The sequence below is a fragment of the Lipotes vexillifer genome, unplaced genomic scaffold (assembly GCF_000442215.2).
Source record: "Lipotes vexillifer unplaced genomic scaffold, Lipotes_vexillifer_v1.1 scaffold384, whole genome shotgun sequence".
Lineage (NCBI taxonomy): Eukaryota > Metazoa > Chordata > Mammalia > Artiodactyla > Lipotidae > Lipotes > Lipotes vexillifer.
Genome location: NW_006793498.1, coordinates 3,263,205 through 3,289,602, shown reverse-complemented (window position 1 = coordinate 3,289,602; position 26,398 = coordinate 3,263,205). Strand labels below are relative to the sequence as shown.

Here is a 26,398-nt window from a genome sequence, read left to right as displayed (position 1 = left end):
TACCACAAAAAAAAAAAAAAAAAAAAATGTCAGAAAGAGTTTGGAAATTTCACAAAATGCTTTTATTTTTTCCCCTTATTGTTTTATTATGCAAACTTTAAAAATAACCATAAAAAATTGGAAAAAATAGTATTAAGAACACTAATATACCCAGCACTTAGATTCAATAATTATTAACACTTGCCTATTCAAGTATACATTTATGTTTGTATGTACATATTATATATATACATATATATACACTATAAATATATTTATATACACATACTATATATAATTGTTTATACTGTTTTTGTATTGTTAAATCATATGAAACCAAGTTCACCCTAAATACTTCGATATGCATCTCCTCAAAATAATATTTCCTATATAATCACAATAACTTGATTGTGCCAAGAAGAGTGACAATTGTGTCTTCATACCCATCCGTATTTAAACTTTGTGATTGTCCTGAGATTGTCATTACTGCTTTTTTTCCTTCAAATCATAATCTAATCAGGGCTCACATTTTGTTATTCTGTCTCTTTAGACTCTTTTATTGTAGAAAACAGTCCCTCCACTTTATTTTTCATGTCTTTGGTTTTTTTGAAAATAATTTTGAGGGAATTTGAGAATGATTTTGATCTTTTGAAAACATCAGGCCAATCCTTTTGGCCTGGAAGGGCCTGATTATCCCTTCATGGTGTACTTTACCTTGCTCTTCTTGTCTCTGTATCTCCTATAAAGGCTTGATTCGGTTCAGAGTCAAGATTTTTAACGAGAGCACTACCTAGGACACATTATATATTCTATATGGCATCACACGCGGAGGCATATAGTTCAGGTAGTCCTACATTTCATTAGATGGATGAGACGGTGACCTCCAGGACTCTCCATTGTAAAGGTTTGGGGGTTTTCCATTTAAAATCAAATTCAGCGAATACTCTGGGAAGAGGGGGGGAAATTTTTTTCAAATATATTTGGAAGAGCTAGTGGATAAAGATATCAAATAAAATTTAGAAGAATAATAATTGAGTGACTATTCCAATCAGATATTAAAATGTATTTTTAATAATGTGAGAGTAGAGCAAAGATTAACCCCCTAATGGGATCACGTGGCTTTGGTGAGAGGACATCCACCAATGGACTGGCACTTACCTTTAACAGGTAACTGGATAACATGTCACAGGAGCTCTGGGCTTTAGGTCTTCTTGGTCACCTTTGGGAAGTCACATGAGCGCGTGCGCGCGCGCGCACACACACACACACACACACAACTGGCACGGCTATCTCCAAAGAAAGCTATGACTATATCTCAGACAGTGCATTTATCACCTCTATCCCAAGGTTTAGGATTATGTTAGGACAAAGTCCTTTTCGACAGAAACCAATGTCAACAGACATACAGTATTAGAAAAGCATAGATGATGTTTGCAGATGAGAAAAAGGAAGCAAAAAAAAAAATCAGACGGACAAACTGTAAGTCAGGATGTAGTAGGGTTTCCCCTCCTATCCTGGGAGCCAGTCTTCCGATTCAGGATTGTGTGTCAGCTCCAGCCTTGAAGCTAGGGAAAAAAATACCCAGATGATGGCCTGAAGGAGGGTCGTGAGAGAGAGTGAAGGAAAGAATACAGCGCAGCCCTAGGGAAACCGGGGGCAGGGATGAGAGCTGGACCAGAAGAGCACACAGGGCCTGAGACAAAGGTGGGGGGACCTCGGGAGAACGCGGTTGTGTGGTGACATCCTGTATCTCCTGACTCTGCGCCTCTGTGTGTCTCTCTGTTTTTCTCTATATGCAGACCTAACAGAAAAAAATAATTACTACCTATATTCCTCCCACCCCACCCCCGAAACGGTACTGAGCTCTTCAAAAAGAGATGGTGTTCCTGCAAAGACCTTTGTTCTGCTGCGTCCCTTGACAGGTCTCTGTGAGCAGGTTGGAGGGCAGGGACCAATGGAGGGTAACCTGCTTTGTCTGAAGGAGCCACACAAATGATGGCGTATATGGTGCGAAGATACCACTGACCTTGCACTGGCTGTCTGGGAAACATAAGAATATGCCAAGGGCTTCCCTGGTGGCACAGTGGTTGAGAATCTGCCTGCTAATGCAGGGGACAGGGGTTCGAGCCCTGGTCTGGGAGGATCCCACATGCCGCGGAGCAACTAGGCCCATGAGCCACAACTACTGAGCCTGCGCGTCTGGAGCTTGTGCTCCGCAACGAGAGAGGCTGCGACAGTGAGAGGCCCGCGCACCGTGATGAAGAGTGGCCCCCTCTCGCCGCAACTAGAGAAAGCCCTCACACAGAAACGAAGACCCAACACAGTCAAAAATAGATAAATTTAAAAAAATTTTTAAAAAGGAATGTGCCAAATAACTGTCAACTAAAAAATTACTCAGAAACTAAAAGTTGAGAGTTATGTTTTATTTGGTGGGAAGTTTTAGGACTTCAAGCCCAAGAGGCAGCATCTCAAGTAACCCTTAGAGAACTGCTCCGAGGAGGGGAAGGGGGGAGCTAGGATACATAGGAGTTTTGCAACACAGGGCAGGTAGTAGGAACAAAAGATTACTGTTAATTAAAGAAAACTAGAAATCTCAAGGAATGTAGCACTTTTCTACTATGGGAAGATGCAAGAGTCTGGGCTCACTGAAATCATTCCTTAGATATGCACCTCAGCTATTTGGGGCCAGTATCCTGTATTTTCACATCCTGAGTTTCCTCAGGGCTCACCGTGGGGAGTGGTGGCAGTCTGATGGCTGCTAGATGGCAGGTATTCTTTCCTTCCTGGGTTCCCTCAGGGCTCACCAGCTTAACATAGGCTGTGGCTGCAATCTCTGATGACTGTGGTTACTGATATGGTAGGCAATATTCCATTTATCAAACCACTCCAGCCTTAAACGGGGCTGTCTGGGTGAGATACCCTGGGGTCCTCCTCATTCTAGAGCTGCTCTCCTTGGACCAAGAGTTGATTCAATTGGCTTGACTTACATGGTGGGTTATTTTCTGCTAGCCTAACCAAAAAGAGTCTCTCCTCACTGATGTTTAGGAATTAAGAGGGCACGTCGACTACCACCGTGCTGGTGGGTGGTCGTGTAAAGGTCTCCCATTGTTCTGCTGACAGTATTGTCCTTTGTCACCTTCCCTTCCTCCTTCCTGAAATCAGCACAGGCAGTGTGAAAGGGACAGTTCAGGCAGTCAGACAGACTCAAACACATGTGCTAAACCAGCTGTCCTTAAGAGAAAAGCATGGTCTAGACCATTATACTCTTAGATAATCTAGCTCAGATAATCAAATTGCCCTGGAAATGGTCACCTCTCCCTTTTCATTTTGTTTCTTGGAAGTCACAGCTCTGACTTTATTCTTTATTCTTTCTTGGTGATGGCAACATCTCAGAACAGGCATCCAAATTAAAGAGGGTGTTGCTCACTTATGTCAGTGGAGATACAAGAGTCTCATCTCCAGTGATTGCCCAATCGGTCTTGAATGCTACAGGAAGGATTAAGTAAATTATGTAACATGATTCCATCAGCTGAATGCCTTGCTTTCATCATCCTGCAGTTAAATCTTTGCAGCGTGCATTGTGACCCCAGACTACAAGCCGGCGTAAAAAGCTTCCACTCTTGTGTATAGTGTTTTTCCACAGTTGAAAAAAATTCCTTTAAGGCACACACATTCCTTTAATAGCCATAGGCTATTGACGTTTTTAATAAAAACGAGACTGTGCTTAAAGCATAAAATCTAAATAATAGAAATAGTTATGCTAATAACAACGGCTAACAGTCCTGAGGGCTTACAACTCAGCAGGTACCAGGAATGATATAAAAGCAGTCAACAAACAGTGTGGCAGGGCACTGACCAATCAGAACTGACATGGGTCTTAACCCTGCAATAGGATAGCTGAGGTCTGTTGCCATGCAGGACACTGATCTTGAGGAGGTATGACAGGCCGGGACCTGGGACCCTTTGCTGCAGTGCTGCAGTGCTTGCACCTGGACACACCTCTCTTCAAGCAACAAAATTCAAAGAAACTATATGGGACTAAAAATAACTGCATGCAAGCGCAGTTGGGGCAAATTCTGGACAAAAGATTCAAAGAGACCAAAAAAACCCAACTGCCAATTTTGAAGATCCTGAAGCGAAAGCAGGGTACCGCGCATGCCCCCAGCACACACCACCACCTAAGCGGTGGGCAAAACACCTAAGTCACCCCTCCAGCCGACCCCTGGACACACCCCTACCCTCACCCCATATAAGGAACAAGCTCGCCTCCCCCCGCTTGGGGAGCCAGCAAGCAAGGGAACTGTTATTTGTTCTCGCTCCCCCTCCTGCTGCAGGGGCCCCAATAAAGCCTTGCCTGAAATTCTTGTCTGGCCTCTGATCAATTTCTATTGATTAAGGAAGCCAAGAACCCTGGTCCATAACAGAAGTGTGAGGAATCTAGGGGGAAGGTGTCTGTGTTTGGGGACACATGCTCAGGGAAGCTATTTACTAACTGGTAAGGAAGTGATCCACATCTGAATAATGTGTACAGATGTACCAGGTACACCGGCTGAATATCAGAACTGCCAGGCCCTGTGCTATAGCCCCTCTTCCCACCACAAGCCTGTGAGGGAAGGTCCGGCACTTATATCCCTTTTACAGATAAGGAAATGAAAACTACAGAGTTTAAAGATTTTGCCCAAGAGCACACAGTCAGTACAAGGAAAAAACCAATTTGGAAATAACTAATTTAAAAAAAAATTAATAGTTTTTTTTGGGGGGAGCAGTTTCAGTTTGATAGAAAAATTGCGTGAAGGGTAGAGAGTTCCCATGTACCCCCTCACCGGCCCACCTTCAGTTTCTCCCATTATCAACATCTTGCATTAGTGCAGTACATTTGTCATATTTGATGAGCTGATATTTATACATTATTATTAGCTAAAGTCCATAGTTTGCATTAGAGTTCACTCTTTGTGTTGTACATTCTATGAGTTTTGACAAATGTAGAAGGATGTGTACCCAACACTAAAATAGCACACAGCATGGTTTCACTGCCCTAAAAATCCTCTGTGCCCCTCCTATTCAGCCCTCTCTCCTTCCCCCAACCCCTGGCAACCACTGATCTTTTTACTGTCTCCATACGTTTGCCTTTCCCAGAATGTCATATAGCTCAATTATACTGTATGTAACCTTTTCAGATTGGCTTCTTTTGCTTAACAATATGCATTTAAGTTTCCTCTATGTCTTTCTGTGGCTTGATAGCTCATTTCTTTTCATCATTGAAAAATATTCCTTTGTCTGGTTGTACCACCATTTATTTGTCTGTTGAAGGACATCTTAGTAGTTTCCAAGTTTTGGCAATTATGAACAAAGCTGCCACATAGGACTCTTTCCAAGATGGCGGAGGAGTAAGACGCAGAGATCACCTTCCTCCCCACAGATACACCAGAACTACATCTACACGTGGAGCAACTCCTACAGAACACCTACTGAACGCTGGCAGGAGACCTCAGACCTCCCAAAAGGCAAGAAACTCCCCACGTACCTGGGTAGGGCAAGAGAAAAAAGAATAAACAGAGACAAAAGGATAAGGACGGTACCTGCACCAGTGGGAGGGAGCCGTGAAGGAGGAAAGGTCTCCACACACTAGGAGCCCCTTCGCGGGCAGAGAAAACGGGAGGCGGAGCGGGGAGCTTCAGAGCCGCGGAGGACAGCACAGCAACAGGGGCGCGCAGGGCAAAGAGCACAGGTCACTGCCCCCACCCCTCTTCCGGGGAGCCTGTGCAGCCCGCCACTGCCAGGTTCCCGGGATCCAGGGACAATTTCTCAGGGAGAACACACGGCGGGCCTCAGGCTGGGGCAACGTCACGCCGACTTCTGCCGCCGCAGGACCGCTCCGCACTCCGTGCCCCTCCCTGCCCCCGGCCTGAGAGCGCCAGAGCCCCCGAGTCAGCGGCTCCTTTAACGCCGTCCTGTCTGAGCAAAAAGCAGACGCCCTCCAGCGACCTACACGCAGAGGCAGGGCCAAGTCGAAAGCTGAGCCCCTGTGAGCTGTGAGAACAAAGAAGAAAAAGGGAAATCTCTCCCAGCAGCCTCAGAAACAGCGGATTAAAGCTACACAATCAATTTGATGTACCCTGCCTCTGTGGAATACATGAATAGACAGCGAATCATCCCAAATTGAGGAGGCGGACTTCTAGAGCAAGATCTATGATTTTTTCCCCTTTTCCTCTTTTTGTGAATGTGTATGTGTATGCTTCTGTGTGAGATCTTGTCTGTATAGGTTTGCTTCCACCATTTGTCCCAGCGTTCTATCCGACCATTTTTTTTTTTAATTTTTTTCTTAATAATTAATTTTAATTTAAAGAACTCTGTTATACTTTACCTTCTTTCTATCTTTCCTTCCTTCCTTCCCTTTTTGAGACAACGAATCGTCCCAAATTGAGGAGGTGGACTTGGAGAGCAAGTTTTATGATTTTTTCCACTTTACCTCTTTTTGTGAGGGTATATGTGTATGCTTCTATGTAAGATTTTGTCTCTATAACTTTGCTTCCACCATTTGTCCTAAGGTTCTATCCTTCCCTTTTTTTTTTCCTCTAAATAATTATTTTTTTAATTCAATAACTTTATTATACTTTATTTTATTTTACTGTATCTTCTTTCTTTCTGTATTTTTTCCTTCCTTCCCTCATTCCTTCCTTCCTTCCCTCCTCCCTCCCTCCCTCCTTTCTTTCCTTCTTGCCTTCTTCCTTTCTTTTCTTCTTTCTTTCTTTCTTCCTTCCCTCCTTCCTTCCTTCCCTCCTCTCTTTCTTTCTTTCTTTCTTTCTTTCCTATTTCCTCCTACTTATACTAATTCTCTCTACTTTCTCTCCCTTTTATTCTGAGCCGAGTGGATGAAAGGCTCTTGCTGCTCCAGCCAGGAGTCAGGACTCTGCCTCTGAGGTGGGAGAGCCAACTTCAGAACACTCGTCAAGAAGAGACCTCCCAGCCCCACATAATATCAAACGGCGAAAATCTCCCAGAGATCTCCATCTCAACACCAGCACCCAGCTTCGCTCAACGACCAGCAAGCTACAGTGCTGGACAACCTATGCCAACCATATAGCAAAACAGGAACACAACCCCACCCACTAGCAGAGAGGCTGCCTAAAATCATAATAAGTCCACAGACACCCCAAAACACACCACCAGACGTGGACCTGCCCACTAGAGAGACAAGATCTAGCCTCATACACCACAACACAGCCACTAGTCCCCTCCACCAGGAAGCCTACACAACGCACTGAACCAACCTTAGCCACTGGAGACAGACATCAAAAACAACGGGAGCTACGAACTTGCAGCCTGCAAAAAGGTGAACCCAATCACAGTAAGATAAGCAAAATGAGAAGACAGAAAAACACACAGCAGATGAAGGAGCAGGATAAAAACCCACCAGACCTAACAAATGAAGAGGAAATAGGCAGTCTACCTGAAAAAGAGTTCAGAATAATGATAGTAAAGATGATCCAAAATCTTGGAAATAGAATGGACAAAATGCAAGAAGCAGTTAACAAGGACCTAGAAGAAATAAAGATGAAACAGACAATGATGAACAACACAATAAATGAAATGAAAAATACTCTAGATGGGATCAATAGCAGAATAAATGAGGCAGAAGAACGGATAAGTGACCTGGAAGATAAAATAGTGGAAATAACTACTGCAGAGCAGAATAAAGAAAAAAGAATGAAAAGAACTGAGGACAGTCTCAGAGACCTCTGGGACAACATTAAACGCACCAACATTCGAATTATAGGGGTTCCAGAAGAAGAAGAGAAAAAGAAAGGGACTGAGAAAATATTTGAAGAGATTATAGTTGAAAACTTCCCTAATATGGGAAAGGAAATCGTTAATCAAGTCCAGGAAGCACAGAGAGTCCCATACAGGATAAATTCAAGGAGAAATACGCCAAGACACATATTAATCAAACTGTCAAAAACTAAATACAAAGAAAGCATATTAAAAGCAGCAAGGGAAAAACAACAAATAACACACAAGGGAATCCCCATAAGGTTAACAGCTGATCTCTCAGCAGAAACTCTACAAGCCAGAAGGGAGTGGCAGGACATACTGAAAGTGATGAAGGAGAAAAACCTGCAACCAAGATTACTCTACCCAGCAAGGATCTCATTCAGATTTGATGGAGAAATTAAAACCTTTACAGACAAGCAAAAGCTGAGAGAGTTCAGCACCACCAAACCAGCTTTACAACAAATGCTAAAGGAACTTCTCTAGACAAAAACACAAGAGAAGGAAAAGTCCTATAATAACGAACCCAAAACAATTTAGAAAATGGGAATAGGAACATACATATCGATAATTACCTTAAATGTAAATGGACTAAATGCTCCCACCAAAAGACACAGATTGGCTGAATGGATACAAAAACAAGACCCATATATATGCTGTCTACAAGAGACCCACTTCAGACCTAGAGACACATACAGACTGAAAGTAAGGGGATGGAAAAAGATATTCCATGCAAATGGAAACCAAAAGAAAGCTGGAGTAGCAATTCTCATATCAGACAAAATAGACTTTAAAATAAGGACTATCAGAAGAGACAAAGAAGGACACTACATAATGATTAAGGGATCGATCCAAGAAGAAGATATAACAATTGTAAATATTTATGCACCCAACATAGGAGCACCTCAATACATAAGGCAAAAACTAGCAGCCATAAAAGGGGAAATCGACAGTAACACATTCATAGTAGGGGACTTCAACACCCCACTTTCACCAATGGACAGATCATCCAAAATGAAAATAAATAAGGAAACACAAGCTTTAAATGATACATTAAACAGGATGGACTTAATTGATATTTATAGGACACTCCATCCAAAAACAACAGAATACACATTTTTCTCAAGTGCTCATGGAACATTCTCCAGGATAGATCATATCTTGGGTCACAAATCAAGCCTTGGTAAATTTAAGAAAATTGAAATTATATCAAGTATCTTTTCCGACCACAACGCCATGAGATTAGATATCAATTATAGGAAAAGAGCAGTAAAAAATACAAACACATGGAGGCTAAACAATACACTACTTAGTAACGAAGTGATCACTGAAGAAATCAAAGAGGAAATTAAAAAATACCTAGAAACAAATGACAATGGAGATACAACGACCCAAAACCTATGGGATGCAGCAAAAGCAGTTCTAAGAGGGAAGTTTATAGCAATACAAGCCCACCTTAAGAAGCAGGAAACATCTCGAATAAACAACCTAACCTTGCACCTCAAGCAATTAGAGAAAGAAGAACAAAAAAACCCCAGAGTTAGCAGAAGGAAAGAAATCATAAAAATCAGATCAGAAATAAATGAAAAAGAAATGAAGGAAACAATAGCAAAGATCAATAAAACTAAAAGCTGGTTCTTTGAGAAGATTAACAAAATTGATAAACCATTAGCCAGACTCATCAAGAAAATAAGGGAGAAGACTCAAATCAATAGAATCAGAAATGAAAAAGGAGAAGTAACAACTGACACTGCAGAAATACAAAAAATCATGAGGGATTACTACAAGCAACTCTATGCCAATAAAATGGACAATCTGGAAGAAATGGACAAATTCTTAGAAATGCACAAACTGCCAAGACTGAATCAGGAAGAAATAGAAAATATGAACAGACCAATCACAAACACTGAAATTGAAACTGTGATTAAAAATCTTCCAACAAACAAAAGCCCAGGACCAGATGGCTTCACAGGCGAATTCTATCAAACATTTAGAGAAGAGCTAACACCTATTCTTCTCAAACTCTTCCAAAATATAGCAGAGGGAGGAACACTCCCAAACTCATTCTACGAGGCCACCATCACCTTGATACCAAAACCAGACAAGGATGTCACAAAGAAAGAAAACTACAGGCCAATATCACTGATGAACATAGATGCAAAAATCCTCAACAAAATACTAGCAAACAGAATCCAACAGCACATTAAAAGGATCATACACCATGATCAAGTGGGGTTTATTCCAGGAATGCAAGGATTCTTCAATATACGCAAATCTATCAATGTGATTAACCATATTAACAAATTGAAGGAGAAAAACCATATGATCATCTCAATAGATGCAGAGAAAGCTTTTGACAAAATTCAACACCCATTTATGATAAAAACCCTGCAGAAAGTAGGTGTAGAGGGAACTTTCCTCAATATAATAAAGGCCGTATATGACAAGCCCACAGCCAACATCATCCTCAATGGCGAAAAACTGAAAGCATTTCCACTAAGGTCAGGAACAAGACAAGGTTGCCCACTCTCACCACTCTTATTCAACATAGTTTTGGAAGTTTTAGCCACAGCAATCAGAGAAGAAAAGGAAATAAAAGGAATCCAAATCGGAAAAGAAGAAGTAAAGCTGTCACTGTTTGCAGATGACATGATACTATACATAGAGAATCCTAAAGATGCTACCAGAAAACTACTAGAGCTAATCAATGAATTTGGTAAAGTAGCAGGATACAAAATTAATGCACAGAAATCTCTGGCATTCCTATATACTAATGATGAAAAATCTGAAAGTGAAATCAAGAAAACACTCCCATTTACCATTGCAACAAAAAGAATAAAATATCTAGGAATAAACCTACCTAAGGAGACAAAAGACCTGTATGCAGAAAATTATAAGACACTGATGAAAGAAATTAAAGATGATACAAACAGATGGAGAGATATACCATGTTCTTGGATTGGAAGAATCAACATTGTGAAAATGACTCTACTTCCCAAAGCAATCTATAGATTCAATGCAATCCCTATCAAACTACCACTGGCATTTTTCACAGAACTAGAACAAAAAATTTCACAATTTGTATGGAAACACAAAAGACCCCGAATAGCCAAAGCAATCTTGAGAACAAAAAATGGAGCTGGAGGAATCAGGCTGCCTGACTTCAGACTATACTACAAAGCTACAGTAATCAAGACAGTATGGTACTGGCACAAAAACAGAAAGATAGATCAATGGAATAGGATAGAAAGCCCAGAGATAAACCCATGCACATATGGTCACCTTATCTTTGATAAAGGTGGCAGGAATATACAGTGGAGAAAGGACAGCCTCTTCAATAAGTGGTGCTGGGAAAATTGGATAGGTACATGTAAAAGTATGAGATTAGATCACTCCCTAACACCATACACAAAAATAAGCTCAAAATGGATTAAAGACCTAAATGTAAGGCCAGAAACTATCAAACTCTTAGAGGAAAACATAGGCAGAACACTCTATGACATAAATCACAGCAAGATCCTTCTTGACCCATCTCCTAGAGTAATGGAGATAAAAACAAAAATAAACAAATGGGACCTAATGAAACTTCAAAGCTTTTGCACAGCAAAGGAAACCATAAACAAGACCAAAAGACAGCCCTCAGAATGGGAGAAAATATTTGCAAATGAATCAACTGACAAAGGATTAATCTCTAAAATTTACAGGCAGCTCATGCAGCTCAATAACAAAAAAATAAACAACCCAATCCAAAAATGGGCAGAAGACCTAAATAGACATTTCTCCAAAGAAGATATACAGACTGCCAACAAACACATGAAAGAATGCTCAACATCATTAATCATTAGAGAAATGCAAATCAAAACTACAATGAGATATCATCTCACACCAGTCAGAATGGCCATCATCAAAAAATCTAGAAACAATAAATGCTGGAGAGGGTGTGGAGAAAAGGGAACACTCTTGCACTGCTGGTGGGAATGTGAATTGGTTCAGCCACTATGGAGAACAGTATGGAGGTTCCTTAAAAAACTACAAATAGAACTACCATATGACCCAGCAATCCCACTACTAGGTATATACCCTGAGGAAACCAGAATTCAGAAAGAGTCATGTACCAAAATGTTCATTGCAGCTCTATTTACAATAGCCCGGAGATGGAAACAACCTAAGTGCCCGCCGTCGGATGAATGGATAAAGAAGATGTGGCACATATATACAATGGAATATTACTCAGCCATAAAAAGAAACGAAATTGAGCTATTTGTAATGAGGTGGATAGATCTAGAGTCTGTCATACAGAGTGAAGTAAGTCAGAAAGAGAAGGACAAATACCGTATGCTAACACATATATATGGAATTTAAGAAAAAAAAAATGTTATGAAGAACCTAGGGGTAAAACAGGAATAAAGACAGAGACCTACTGGAGAACAGACTTGAGGATATGGGGAGGGGGAAGGGTGAGGTGTGTTAGGGCGAGAGAGAGACATGGACATATATATACTAACAAACGTAAGGTAGATAGCCAGTGGGAAGCAGCCGCATGGCACAGGGAAACCGGCTCGGTTCTTTGTGGCTGTCTGGAGGGGTGGGATAGGGAGGGTGGGAGGGAGGGAGACAAAGAGGGAAGAGATATGGGAACATATATATATGTATAACTGACTCACTCTGTTATAAAGCAGAAACTAACACACCATTGTAAAGCAATTATACCCCAATAAAGATGTTAAAAAAAAAAAAAAAAGCTGCCACATACATTCCTGTGCAGCTTTTTGTGTGGACATAACTTCCCAATTCATTTGGCTAAATACTAAGGAGCACGACTGCTGTATCATATGGTAAGAGTGTTTAGTTTTGCAAACCTGCCAAACTGTCTTACAAAGTGGCTGTACCATTTTATACCCCCATCAGCAAGTAATGAGAAAGAACTAATTTTTCATATATGGTTTCATAAATTTACAAAGCACTTTTAACTCTATGAACTGAACCTGGATCACAGAAAGACATATTTCTTCAAAAATAAAGCCATATTATCTCTTTGGTATGCTATGGACTTTTCTGTGTAATTATTACTGCCAAATAAAGGCTACTACTTACTCAGAACCTATTTGGTGAACGACGTTCATTCCTTTATGTCTTATTTAACCTTCATAACAAATCCTGAAAGGTAGGGATTGTCATTTATTGAAAGGGAAACTGAGACTCAGAGAAGTCAAGTATATCGCTCAAGATGACAAGGAAATTCAAACCCAGGGCTGCCTGTCGCCAGGTCCTGGGTTCCTTACACTCTACAGCATTACATCCCTTCAGAGTAAATTGGCAGGAAAGATTGTGAAAGACTTGGAAGGGAGAAAAAAAGAAAAAGGATTACTGAATGTCCTGTTCAGTGCATTTTTCTGAGGTATCTTCCCCTTTCCTCGTCTCAGAGCTATTTTACAACTCTGTAAATTGTAGAAAACTAGGAATAATGAAAATGATTCTTGTCCACAGAATTGCAAATCAGTTGTGTCTGGCGGAGTGCAATTTTTTTTTTTTTTGGCTGCTTTGGGTCTTCGACGCTGAGCATAGGCTCTGCAGCTGTGGTGCACTGGCCCAGTTGCTCTGGGGCATGTGGGATCCTCACGGACCAGGGCTCGAACCTGTGTCCCCTGCAAAGGCAGGTGGACCTCCAACCACTGCGCCACCAGGGAAGCCTTGGTGGAATGAAAATGACAATCAATTGCCCTGTGGATAGTCTGCTTTTTGTATCTATTTGTAAATTCACTTCAGCATTCCTTATCTGCCTCTCTACGTGTGTATTAGTTTGAATTCTCCTTGGAACCTGCTGAAATACCTTACTTGTTCAGTGATTAATTAATGAGTTCAATTCCTTGACATGTGTTTATTTTACATAGGTATGACACTCATGATTTTACCCTTAAAAAATTTCTTTAACAGAATGTATTTTGTGTGTGTGCATCAATATAATCAGAAACAATGTCAGTGTTATTTCATTATTATGGTTCCTTTTTCATAACTTAGGTGCTCACGGCATTAGCATATCGAGACACGTGAAAATTCTTGACTTTCCCTAAACCCACTTGACTGACTGGCTACCTTTTGAGATTGATGTTGACATGGCCCTTCCCTCAGTTCTTTCTCCAATGCTACCACTGCATCATCTCTTATTTCCTTCTGAAACCGTGTTTCTCTTTTTCTGCACAATTAAGATTTTCTGCTTAATGTTTCTTTAGAAACAAGGGAGTATTGGAAGGGGTCTATCCAATAGTAGTTAATCAAGAAGAATCTTAGAATTAAATTTGCCTGCAATACTTTGCACACCTTACTGTATGACAGATTATTATGTGTCTTGTGGCTTATTCGGGTTACTACTTTCCCCTTCTGCCAGCCTTAGGCTCATTAGCCATTCATAGTTTTATCCTATTCTGAGCAGGCAGGGGACACTTTAGAAATAGGTCTTTTTCTGGATAAGAAGAACTGTCAAAATACTTTTGGTAGGAGAGAAACTTGAAATTATTGATTATAGTTTTGAGAATAATGACATTTTAGAGAAAAAAGGCATAAACAAAGGCATAAACTATCCAATCCCTTCATTTGACAGATGTGGAAACTGAATTCTAGAGAAATTAAATGACTTGGCCACAGTCACACAGCTGACTGTGGGCCTTGCTAGAAAGAGGGCTGCACCCTCATTTCCAGTTCAGTTCTCTTTCCAGGACATACAGCATTTCAATGACCTTGGCCTTCAAGAACTCAAGGTTAGCTCGGTAGCTAATAATTATAGCAGGTGTTATTTTCCCAAACTTCTCTGATTTTATGAAATCATGCAGTTTATAAAAGCTTATAGTTTTACGTACTTGATGGAAAAATCAAGGGCAAGGTTAGTGGGAGCAAATTTGCATTTAAATGACAACTTGCAAAAATAAATTTTAAGTTAATACCAGATTTTCGCTGTTGTTCTCACTAACAGGACTAGATTGTGTGACTGTCACACATTGCACCTCCCTCCATGTATGCAGGCCCTCTGGATTTTTCCTGGGCTTGCTGAAGTTAGGCAAGGTTGGCCAACGGCTGCTGACCACATATTTGTTTGCCTACTGAATTCAACAGTTCAAGAAATCAGTCCATTATTAAGAACCCTGCATTTAATACCTCTCATTTGCATTCCAGTTATTTTTTTAGTTGACAAGGAAGTTTGAGGGGGGAAAGTGAATAAAAGCCTTGCTTTATTTTTAGAAAACCTTAAGCCTAGAGGATCCCTTAGACTTTCAAGAATGATAAAGAGAAACAGGTATAGCTTAAAGCAGCCATCTGGACCTCAATGGTCCTGTTTACAGGAAGAGGCACATAAAATTAGAAACAGCCAGTGGAGGACAGCATAACCTAATCAGTACCAAGGACCTGAAAGATGTGTGCTTCTCCCTTATCTGATCACGAGGCTACCATCCACTATCTGGGAGACCTTCACCTTTCAGTCCCCCCATTCCCACTCCCCAATTTACACATAGAAGTGCCAACCACACAAGGAAACCAACACGCTTACCAGTTTCCCATCTGATGAAGCATGAAGACAAAAGTACCTGCTTCCGTTGCAGATACCTAGTATGTTTTTTTAACATCAGGCTTGGAAAGTGTGTTTCCTCTCAGTCATAATTCACTGTGTGATCTGAGTAATCTGGAAACCCTTGGGGATTGTGTTGGGTGTTTACTGTAGTATCAACTGAACTCAATAATAAAGCCCTCCTTGCCTCCTGATTTTTAACCTTGCAGGGGTAATGGGCTGTTTAGTGAGATAATCTCTGTGCCTACGAGCGAAACAGCTCTAGGTAAATGGAATGTGATGGATGACTTAAAGGGAACTCAAACACATTTATGCCATTTACCACCAACTCAGCCCAGCGTGGGAGGAACCTCAGTCATGTGTGTCCTAGTTGCAGACTCATGCCACAGAGATGTCTTGTGTCAATGGGGAGTGAGCCTCACACTGGGAAGCCATGCTGTTCATGAGGGCAGGTCTGTTCCCCAACCCATAGGTGGGTGCCCATATCCTGCTGCTGGCATATGGTGCCCCATCATTAGCCAGATGTCAGCTACTCTGGAAAGGGTCTGAGGTTAATGCAACCTGGGCTGTGGAAGGCAATCAGGACTGGCTGCGTGGGGATCAAACCAGTGTGTGGCTGGGGGAACCTGAACTGGAGTTGAAAGTGTTAAAGACGGGGGCCCTTGGTCAGCAGGGGAGAATCTTCAGCATGCGTGTCACCCCAACTCTCCCCTCCTCTCTTTCCGTGTTGGAAGACAGTTCCAATGTTGCAGAATTCTCTCTGTGCCCAAAGGAAATGTCAGGGGTTCAGGACCAGAAAAACTTGCTGCACATAAAAAGTAGAATCTTTTTTGAGATTATATCGTGGAACACATTACTTCTCTTGAGATTTTTTCTTTTTTAAAAAATTAATTAATTAATTAATTTTTGGCTGTGTTGGGTCTTCCTTGCTGTGCGCAGGCTTTCTCTAGTTGCGGCGAGCAGGGGCTACTCTTCAGTGCGCGGGCCTTTCACTGCGATGGCTTCTTCTGCTGTGGAGCATGGGCTCTAGGCACGCGGGCTTCAGTAGTTGGGGAACGGGTGCTCAGTAGTTGTGGCTCACTGGCTCTAGAGCGCTGGCTCAGTAGTTGTGGTGCACGGGCTTAGTTGCTCTGCAGCATGTGGGATCTTCCCGGACCAGGGCTTGAACCCCTTGTCCCCTGCATTGGCAGGTGGATTCTTAAGAATCCACTACACCACCAGGGAAGCCCCGAGATTTTTTTTCAATAAAGAAGGTTTGTTCAGAGTCAGAGTTGACTAGATGATGCTTGACCTGCCCTAGAGGATTCAGAGAGCCTCTAATACCTTTGAAATTGTATACAAAACAGTATTATAGGATTTAATATTCATTTTTCTGGGAAGAGGGTATATATATCTCTTGTCAAAGAATCTCAAAAGATCTGTGACTCCAAAATATTTTTTAGCCACTGCTATAGGGTTCAGAGGAGCCCAGCCTTTCTGATCATGGCAGAAAGAATCCTGAAAGGTCACTGCATGACATGGATATGAGGTAACTCATGGCCTGTGTTTTGCCTGGTCCCTGGGTACCCCTCCATCACCCTTCAGCTGGCCCAGGGCGCACTGCCTGTTCTGTTCCAGAGATAAGTAGCTAGACCATCTCAGGTCCCTCCAACCATATCCCAACACAGTCCTTGCCCAGCATCAGCCCCATGAGCTAGCACCCTCGATGATATACCTTTAATAAGGTCACACTCAGGCAGAAGGCAAATGAACCATAATGATGCAAGGACAGGAGCAGATGTCCCAACAGGGCAGGTTGTGGCATAGTCAGAAACTTCCGGTGTTATGGGGGACAAGGAGAACACAGTGGTCAGGACATGGAGACCTGAGTACTTGTCCACATTCTGCACTGGCCAGTGCACAGCACTGGGCATTTCACCCTCATGTATTTATTTCAGTTTCCCAATCTGTAGAATGGGGAAGTTGGACTAGATTCCTGAGGCCTCCCTAGCCGAGGACGTGACAGGCTGTGGACAAACTTGGTGATGTGGCCCTGTCTGCAGAGAGGTATTGGCAGAGGAACTGGTCTTTTATTAGGAGCTGGTTTATTCTTCTATCTTAAACACCAAGCTATATGTTTTAAGACATGCTGGATTTTGCAGTCTGTAGAAGGATTATAAACAAATACGTACATCCAAGAGCAAAAACGTCACTTGTGTGAAGCATCATGATGTCGGTGATGGGTTATGGGTTAGTTGGGGCCGAAAGCCAAAGACTGAATATTTCTGATTATGTTGGGGTGCCTGCTCCGTGGTTTCTGATTTGGAAATATTGTTCGTAAATCTCCCTTCCCACCTCCAATCTCTAGTTCTGTTCGTAGCGGATCATATATATTTCCATTCTAGGCTCTTCAGCGTACAACCCTTAAGGTGTCTGAATCGATACTCTGGCATATTAGTCGTACTCAGGTCTCCTGACATTTTCACTCCAGGCTCAGAGGGGGCCTCTGAGTCCTCTAACCTCTCCTGGATTCCATCCTTCTCATCCCTGGCCCTGCTCCTGGATGTCACATCTCCAATTGCCCGTTCCACCCTCATCCCGCTTCCTCCTCTGGGTGTTTCAATCTTGCCTTTCTTGCAGCCTTGCCCTTTCCTCCCGGATCTTCTCAGATCTTCCTTATCTTAAACATTAAACCAGTTTCTCTGCTCTATTTGTCTTTTTAGTCACTTTTAAATCTATTTCCTTCTCCCAACCCACAAATCCTCAGAGTAAATAGCTTATACCTACTATTTCTATTTCCTTTGCCACCTTCTTGCCTCTGCAGTTCGGATGTTCATAAGCTGCCCTGGAACTGTTCTCTCCAGGCAGGGCTTTCCATGCTCTCCTTCCCTTTGCCCCTGGTTTTTGATATAAATGCAGGGTAGAGACGGCATGTCCCTCCGTCACCTTCCAGGGCCCAGCACTGACCATGACTCAGCAGAAGCTCACGAAACCTTCGCTGCACACTGAAGCTCTCTGTTGCCTCTTCCTTCCAGATATTTCTCATCCATCCATCCTGTGTCTCCTTGCAATACAAGCCCTCCTTGTCTCACCTCCTATCACTGTGGCAATATTCTGGCTCCCTTCACTTCTAATTCATCCCGTAGAGCACTGTATCACTTAGATCTTCCTCAGAACTCACCGACAGTTCCCCAGGGACTATTGATCCAAGCTCCATCTCTTCAATGGGTATTTTTAAAATGTAATTAGTTAACTGCTTACAAAAGAGCTATAGATGCACAAGTGAAACATTTAAACTGAACAAAAAGGTACCAGAGAAAGAGAAAATCCCTCTTTCCTCCCATTCTCCCTGTTTTTTTTCTCCCAGGAGCAATCACCTGTTAGCAGTTTCTTATACATCCATGCCCACCCTTGCAGAGATATTTTGTGCATGCAGTTCTTCCTGATTGGTCTACAGTTCACCACCGTGCCTGGGGCCCTGTCTTGAATCCAGCCATTTGGGCTGTGGGCCTGTTTGCCTACTGGCCATTTCTCCCAGAGCTGGGCTCTACCATACATATTCCAAATCATAGCCTGAGGTTTGCTTCAGGCTTCACAGCCTGAGACTAATCCTTGCTCTCACTAGATGGCTGGGGACTTCTGGTGGCTGGAAGGGACCCACAGACAACATGCCCCCTGTGGCTACTGTGAGGGTTTCCAGCACTGTTCAGCCTCCTTGGAGTGAAGCTCCTTTCTGGTCAGTGGTCCAGTCTGAATTCCACTAATCCTGACTTTGCTCTTTCTGCACCAACCAGAAACTGAAGGAAGTTCTAACCGGTTTGCTTCTGAAACACGGTGGGTTGTGCTCCCTCTTGACCTGGTTGCCAGGAGATGAGCCTGTGATGACAGCGTTCCTTTGTTTCTGCATTATCGCTTCATCATGTGGCCTTATTGCCGAGTCCAGGTCTGAGTCCTCTTCAAATGATGCACCAGAATGATCTGAGATATAACTCAAGGTTGTACATGTCTACTGGGTACCCTGTGATAGCATCTGGGTGTAGAAAGCTGGATGTCCTTAGAGCCAGAGTGCAGTTCCTACTAAATCCGGAGAGAAGTGTCACTCTGGGAGCCACCCTCTAGTTCTGTGCCTGATGAGGCAGTAATGACAGCCTTGGCTTTGGAAAATACCCCTGTAATGACATCAAGAGTATTAAAGCTGCCTTGAGAGAACATAAATTACTGTTTTCGTTAGATGCAAAGTAACTTAAGAATAAATAGGAAGACTTTTTTGTTCTTTTGAAATCCATCTAATGCACAACAGACCTGGAATGGTATTTACTGAGGAGGTACTGCCTTAGTGACACTTGGCCTATTTAAAATATTGATTTGGAAGTAAATTCTGATCTGTTATATACTATAGTTATGCTATATATGTGTGTTATATATTACGTATGTTACACATATGTTAACGTATATAGCATAAGTATATGTTATATATGTTAATGTTCTCTATCTAGCTATATGTATATGATGTATCTCAGTATGTGGTCCAAGGATAACAGTCTTGCAAGAAGAGATTTATCGGTAAAATATATAAGAGAAAAGCTTGTTGTATACCCTCCCTCTCTCTTGCATATTCACAGTGCACTTTAGCATATCAAAAGTTCTGAGAGGTTCCTGAGTAAAATAACTTCTAAACTTTTTTATTAACCCAAACTTATTTGGTGATGAAACCCTTTATGCACAATGTCTATTAACAGCCTAAAAACTAAGGTGCAGAGGGACACATACTGGATAGTACTGCTTCAGTTTCTCCATGCAAGTTAAGCCATTTATTTGTAAACGAACAATTGGTTCCCTTAAATATTTCATGTATCCATTACGTTACAGACCAATAACATGCATTATGTTATAAACTAATAACATAATATAATGAATAGGTGAATTATTAAGGGAAGCTAATCACAGAAAAGCTATTATCTATTATTATCTATGATCTAATATTTATATTCACATCTTTAAAAAGCCAGTTACTTAAAAATACATTTCTTGGGCTTCCCTGGTTGCGCAGTGGTTGAGAGTCCGCTTGCCGATGCAGGGGACACGGGTTCGAGCCCCGGTCCGGGAAGATCCCACATGCCGCGGAGCAGCTGGGCCCGTGAGCCATGGCCGCTGAGCCTGCGCGTCCGGAGCCTGTGCTCCGCAACGGGAGAGGCCACAACAGTGAGAGGCCCGCGTACCGCAAAAACAAAAACAAACAAACAAACAAAATACATTTCTTTATAAGTTGCAGTCCAGTCAGCTGGGGTCCTTCTGTCCTTACTTTCCAGTGACTTTTTCCCTTGTATCCTCTTAAGAAACTTCTGCTAGGAACCAGACAGTCAGCTGTTGGTCACTGATATTCTTTTCCTTAAGGAGCTATCAACCTCATAAAGCCAAAGAAATTCTTTTGTTATAATCAGTTTCTCACCTGAGTGGTCCAAACTATGTTTTCCTCATAGTTTCTTGCCTCATAGTTTCAAATGTTATTATGTCTCATAAGTGCTGATCAGAATGTTGTCTTTCTGCTACACAATTGGTTATAATGTCAAATATATATATTTTAAAAATTGTATATATATATATATATAATTTTAAAAATATTGTTTAAAAATAATAAAAATCACACAAAATTGGCATTTTATCCCAAGCCCAACTAAACTTCTGAAAGAGAACACAGATTAAAGCCCATAAAATCCACTAATTCACGGACAGCTCCTCTCTTGTCATTCAGAGAATGGTTCTAGAAGGCAGCTTCTTTGTGACTGTTGTCTTGATGGCCCAGAGTTTGTGGTTTCTTTATTGAATAGGAGCTGTAGTGGAAAGGACGACGTAAATAAAGTGTCCCTGGTCTAGAGCTAGAGCTCTGCTTTGTCTCTGAGAGAACAGGCAGAAAGAGCAGAACAGGGCCTGGCCACAGGGGAGGAGCTTCTGGTGCTCTTCTCGGTGAGAAGTAAAAATGAGCCCCTGTAAGGAGGTTGAGGATTTTTGCTGGGAGGTTGGAGTGGAGAGGGCAAAAAAGCTGGATCTGGACAATAGCCAGTTGCGAAATAGTTTTTAAAAGGCAGGCAATATTTTCTTTTCAGACTTAAGATAAATTCTGGAATGAGAATGCTTAGAAAACAGATAAGGGTGGCGACCCAAAGAAACCTTACACTCTCACAAAGATACTAGGTTTTACATTAAATTACAGTTGGTGTGAGCACAGCTTGAGAAAAAGCTTGAAGGCAGGTAGCTGGAGTTTAGTACGACTAACTCTCTTTTAAGAAAGCCAAGAGTCTAAGCAAGTGGTTCGTAGGCTTTTTGATTTCACAGATAAGTAACATTTTAAAAAAACTTCTTTGGAAGCTGAGTCTAGTAGCCTACTTTTTTTTTTTTTCCAAATAAGGATAGACTAATTTGGCTAGAATTTATTATTACCATTGTTTTATTTTTTTCCACTAGGAAAAAAAACAGGAAAGCACAGTCTCACATTTACATACATAGTCCAACATTTATATACAATTCTTAAAATTAATTGCGTTTAGCTTTAATGAAAAACTTGGGATATTGTACTAGTCTTTCCATTTTGCCAGATTTGCTTTGTCAGATTAGTGTTTTGGAATGCTAGAAAAAAATCTAAACATGCCCAAGATAGCATTATTGACTGTCTTCAGAGAAATTCGCATTGGTGTTATTAGTTGCCTTACAATATACAAATAACTCAGACAACATTATTTATTGACTCTTCTAGGAAAAAAAGGACTGAGCTCGGCATCTGATGTACTTAAAGGCTAATGAATACAAACTACGTACCCCGATCGTTTACAGATACATATTTACTGATAAATATTTACAGATACAGTACAAAGAGAAAACTTTAGTACGGAGAGAGTGTGGAGAGAGTAAAAAGGGCGGGGTTAGTCGTGGAACATTCTTTCTCCTTTTTTAGGAAAGAGGAAACCAAAGCTGAGAGGTTGGAATATATCAAGGTAAAAGATAAATAAACCCTGATTCTTCCTGCCTTTGGGGTCAAATGCCTGTTGTTAATTGCCTATGGTTTTGGAGTGCTTTTGCTTAAATTTTCAGGAGAGTTGGTAGACGCACTTATCTACCCTGTGGCTGGAGGGGGCAGTCAGGACCATGAAAGACACACCTGCCTCAGCCTATATCCAGAGAAAACTCCAATTAGAAAAGATACACACACCCCAAAGTTCATAGCAGCACTATTTACAATAGCCAAGACATGCAAGCAACCTAAGTGTTCATCGACAGATGAATGGATAAAGATGATGTGGTATATATATACAAAGGAATATTACTCAGCCATAAGGAATGAAATAATGCCATTTGCAGCAACATGGATGGACCTAGAGATTATCATATTAAGTGAAGTAAGTCAGACAGAGGAAGACAAATATCACATGATATCACTTATAAGTGGAATCTAAAAAAATGATACAAATGAACTTATGTACAAAACAGAAATAGACGCACAGACATAAAAACCAAACTTATGGTTACCAAAGGGGAAAGTGGGGGGTTGGGGGGAGGGATAAATTAGGGGTTTGGGATTAACATATACACACTATTATCTACAAGGACCTACTGTATAGCACAGGGAACTATATTCAATATCTTGTAATAACCTACAATGGAAAAGAATCTGAAAAAGAATATATATATGTATATATATATACATATATATATATAAAACTGAATCACTTTGCTGAACATCTGAAACTAGCACAACATTGTAAATCTAACTATACTTCAATTAAAAAAAAAAAACGACACACCTGGCTGACCATGCCCACTTCCTGAGCAAATGTTTTGATCACTCTCCAAAAGATAATTCCCAGTGATTTTCTGAGAAGGTGATATGGGCTGAATAGCCCTGCTCAAATCTATATGCTATTCTTAATAAGTTTGATTCTTTTTTTTTTTTTTTTTTTTTTTTTTTTGTGGTACGCGGGCCTCTCACTGTTGTGGCCTCTTCTGCTGTGGAGCACAGGCTCCAGATGCGCAGGCTCAGCGGCCATGGCTCACGGGCTTAGCCGCTCTGCGGCACGTGGAATCTTCCTGGACAGGGGCACAAACCCGTGTCCCCTGCATTGGCAGGCGGACTCTCAACCACCGCGCCACCAGGGAATCCCGTAAGTTTGATTCTTATAAGCTTGTCCACAACTCCATTTTCAGGTGAGAATAAAAGAGCTGGGTCTTAAATGTGGAAGGCTCTATGTGACCTGATATGTTTTCTGAGCACAAGAATTAAAAAAAGATAGGTTCTAAAATTTTTTGATTTATTGATGAAACTGATCAATTTTCTCCTAATAGCCAATATTTTAAGCAGGAAATATTTCCATTTCCCCCACTTTCTCAATCATTTGAATTCTGTTAACTTTGAATGATTGGAAGGTACTAAAGACAAAGCATGGAAAGAATCTGCTGCCATCATCCAAATAGTTTGTAAAAGATTATTTGTGGACCATCCAAAAATGAGGCTATATAGGAAAGCAAGGGGGAATAAAGACTAAAATGTGGTAAATTAAATATATTAATCAGAACCCTTCGCTGCATTGACAGAAAACCAAATAAAATTGACTTAGGCAAACAGCAGAATGTATTATCAATACAATACTAGCTATCTCATAGAAACTAAAGATGTGAATTAGGAACAGTCAGAATCTAGGGTTTGAACACAATCAGCACCCTCGGATCCTCTGGGTGTTCCGTCATATGGTCAGAAGGCCACTTCTGGAATAACCAAGATGGTTAGCCGGCTCGATGTAATAACACAGATGTTACCAGAGGACTATATGTAGTGTGTGGGGAGAGTGAAACAGGAAGAGGCCTCTGTTTTAGAAGAAACAAAAAGCAGAAACGTCCACCTTCTTAAAAAAATAGTGAAGAAACAAGACAGCAAGAGAAAATGGCTTGTCAAGTTTCTTGAATATTTATGAATAACCAAGATCACTTTAAAGGGTAGAGTACTCTCCCCCATTTGAAGGAAAAATTCCTTCATTCAAGGACATCAATTTGTAAGATGTATCAACAAATGGCAGCCCGTAAAATACCTGGTCTATTGTGCAATGCTTAATTACTAATCTTCATTGTGCACTCATTATATGCAAAGTACTCTTTTGGATTCTAGGATATGGGGAAAAAGTTGGAAAGATGAATAAGTCCCTCCCTCAAGGAGTTTACATTTTAGTAATCTGGAGACGATAAAGCAAGCTATAATAACAAGGTCAACCTAACATAAGAACAGATTACTGCAAAGCAAATCCTGAACTTACATCCCATCTTTTCCTCTAAAAAAGAGTTTGTGGTCCTAAAAAAATTATGCTCTATATGATGCAACACCACAATTCACGGTCTGAACTACATTTGCAGTCGCCAGAAGATGTCCTCAACCATACGCTGCATACTGATCACACAGACTACCACCTGGTTTTAGCTGAAGACTTTCAAATGAGTTTTTTTCCTGTGTTTCTCTGTTTCTCACTGGCTTTTTGGGAAAAGACCAGTGAGGAAAGGGAATGGTAGGTTATTTTCTCTAAGTACACTTTCACTTTCATCATTATCATCATTATTATTTTCAAGCCTGGCTTTTAAAAGTCTGAGAGGCAGAGGAGAAAAAGTTGATGAGAGAAGAGGTTTTCAGGGAGGCTACCAGCAGGTGGCGCTTGTCTCCTCCTCCGAGGTTACAATGTTGGACTCATCCTAGAATCCTGCAGGACTCAAGGGCTACGTACTATGCACGCAGTCAATGCAAGTGACATAGATCACGCGGTACTTTAGATCCAGCCTGGTGCTCAGGCCACCACGTCTCTGCATCACTACTTAAAAAACCGCCTCTACTCCAAGGGTTGAATTATTTTCGTACTGACCCGCATCCTCACTTCCCCTAGCTAAGTTGCTCACAGGGACGCTGCTCAAGCCTTGGGTATAGAGCAAAAATAAAGGCCCTAGAGAGTTGGAGCCAAAACTTCGGAAAGCAGTGGGACTTTATTAATCTTCCAGCTGGTCTGCTCTTATGTTGTCAGATGTTCTGTCTCCCCTGGTGTGCCAGCGTTGGTCTGGGCAGAACATGAATTCCCTTGCAGGCGGACACATCAGCTCCCATGCCCCACAGGGGCTAGAAGAAGTGCACGAGGATACCTTGACGGTACCTGTGCGCAGGCTCCAACTGTGACTGAGTTATTGGCTAGTTGGGGTCACTGACTTTCTGACCTTTCCAGCCCCACCCAATTCTGGGCTCAGCCAGCCACAGCTAGCCCCTTTTCCTCATAGGACAATGGGTTCTGTCCACCATAAAAACGACCTGCATTTTGAAAAGTCTTTCCTTTCCGTGTCTGTAGTTTTCTGCTATCGCTCAGAAAAACCTCTGCCTTACTCCTATTTGTTTGCAGCGAGGTGCGGCCCGGGAGGGCGTTTACAGGAAGGAGGGCAACCCTAGAGTCTGAAGGCTCCGCCTCTGACTGCATGGGTGAACTCAGACAAGTTTCTTTTTTTTTTTTGCGGTACGTGGGCCTTTCACTGTTGTGGCCTCTCCCGTTGCGGAGCACAGGCTCCGGACGCGCAGGTTCACAGCGGCCATGGCTCACGGGCCCAGCGGCTCCGCGGCATATGGGATCTTCCCAGACCGGGGCACGAACCCGCGTCCCCTGCATCGGCAGGCGGACTCTCAACCACTGCGCCACCAGGGAAGCCCTCAGACGTGTTAACTTCCTCTGTGGCCTGGGGAAAACAATTTTTCCGCTCACGGGGTCCCTGGATTAATGAGGTCACGAATGCAGACCACCTGGACCAGCGAATGGCTCATCGTAGGTGCCCAAATGCCAGGGGTCGTCTGTTGGCCTGACCCCACAGTGAAAAACTGCCTCTCGGGGAACTCTGGGTCAAATAACCAGAATAATTTGCAAAATTGAGATAACCTCTCACCTTCCCGTGATCTCACGGCATCCAGCCCCCCACGTTCCCAGATAGCGGGGCCGAGCAGCAGGGCCACCGCAGCGGGCGGCGGAGGAAGGCGCGGGGCTAGACTGACGGCTCTCGGGTAGGAGGAGGAGAGAGCGGGCGGCGGAGGAGGGGAGAGCCGCCTAGAGGAGG

General features: G+C 42.0%; 1 protein-coding gene across 1 annotated transcript in view; it reads right to left on the bottom strand.

Annotated features, from left to right (window-relative positions):
* Positions 1–17,883, bottom strand: part of LOC103081361 (glutathione peroxidase 1-like) — a 32,211-nt gene extending 14,328 nt beyond the window's left edge. The window contains 1 exon segment of the mRNA XM_082931385.1: positions 17,807–17,883. Within this exon segment, the coding sequence (XP_082787511.1) occupies positions 17,807–17,883 (77 nt within the window).
* Between the last annotated feature and the right edge of the window lie 8,515 nt (positions 17,884–26,398).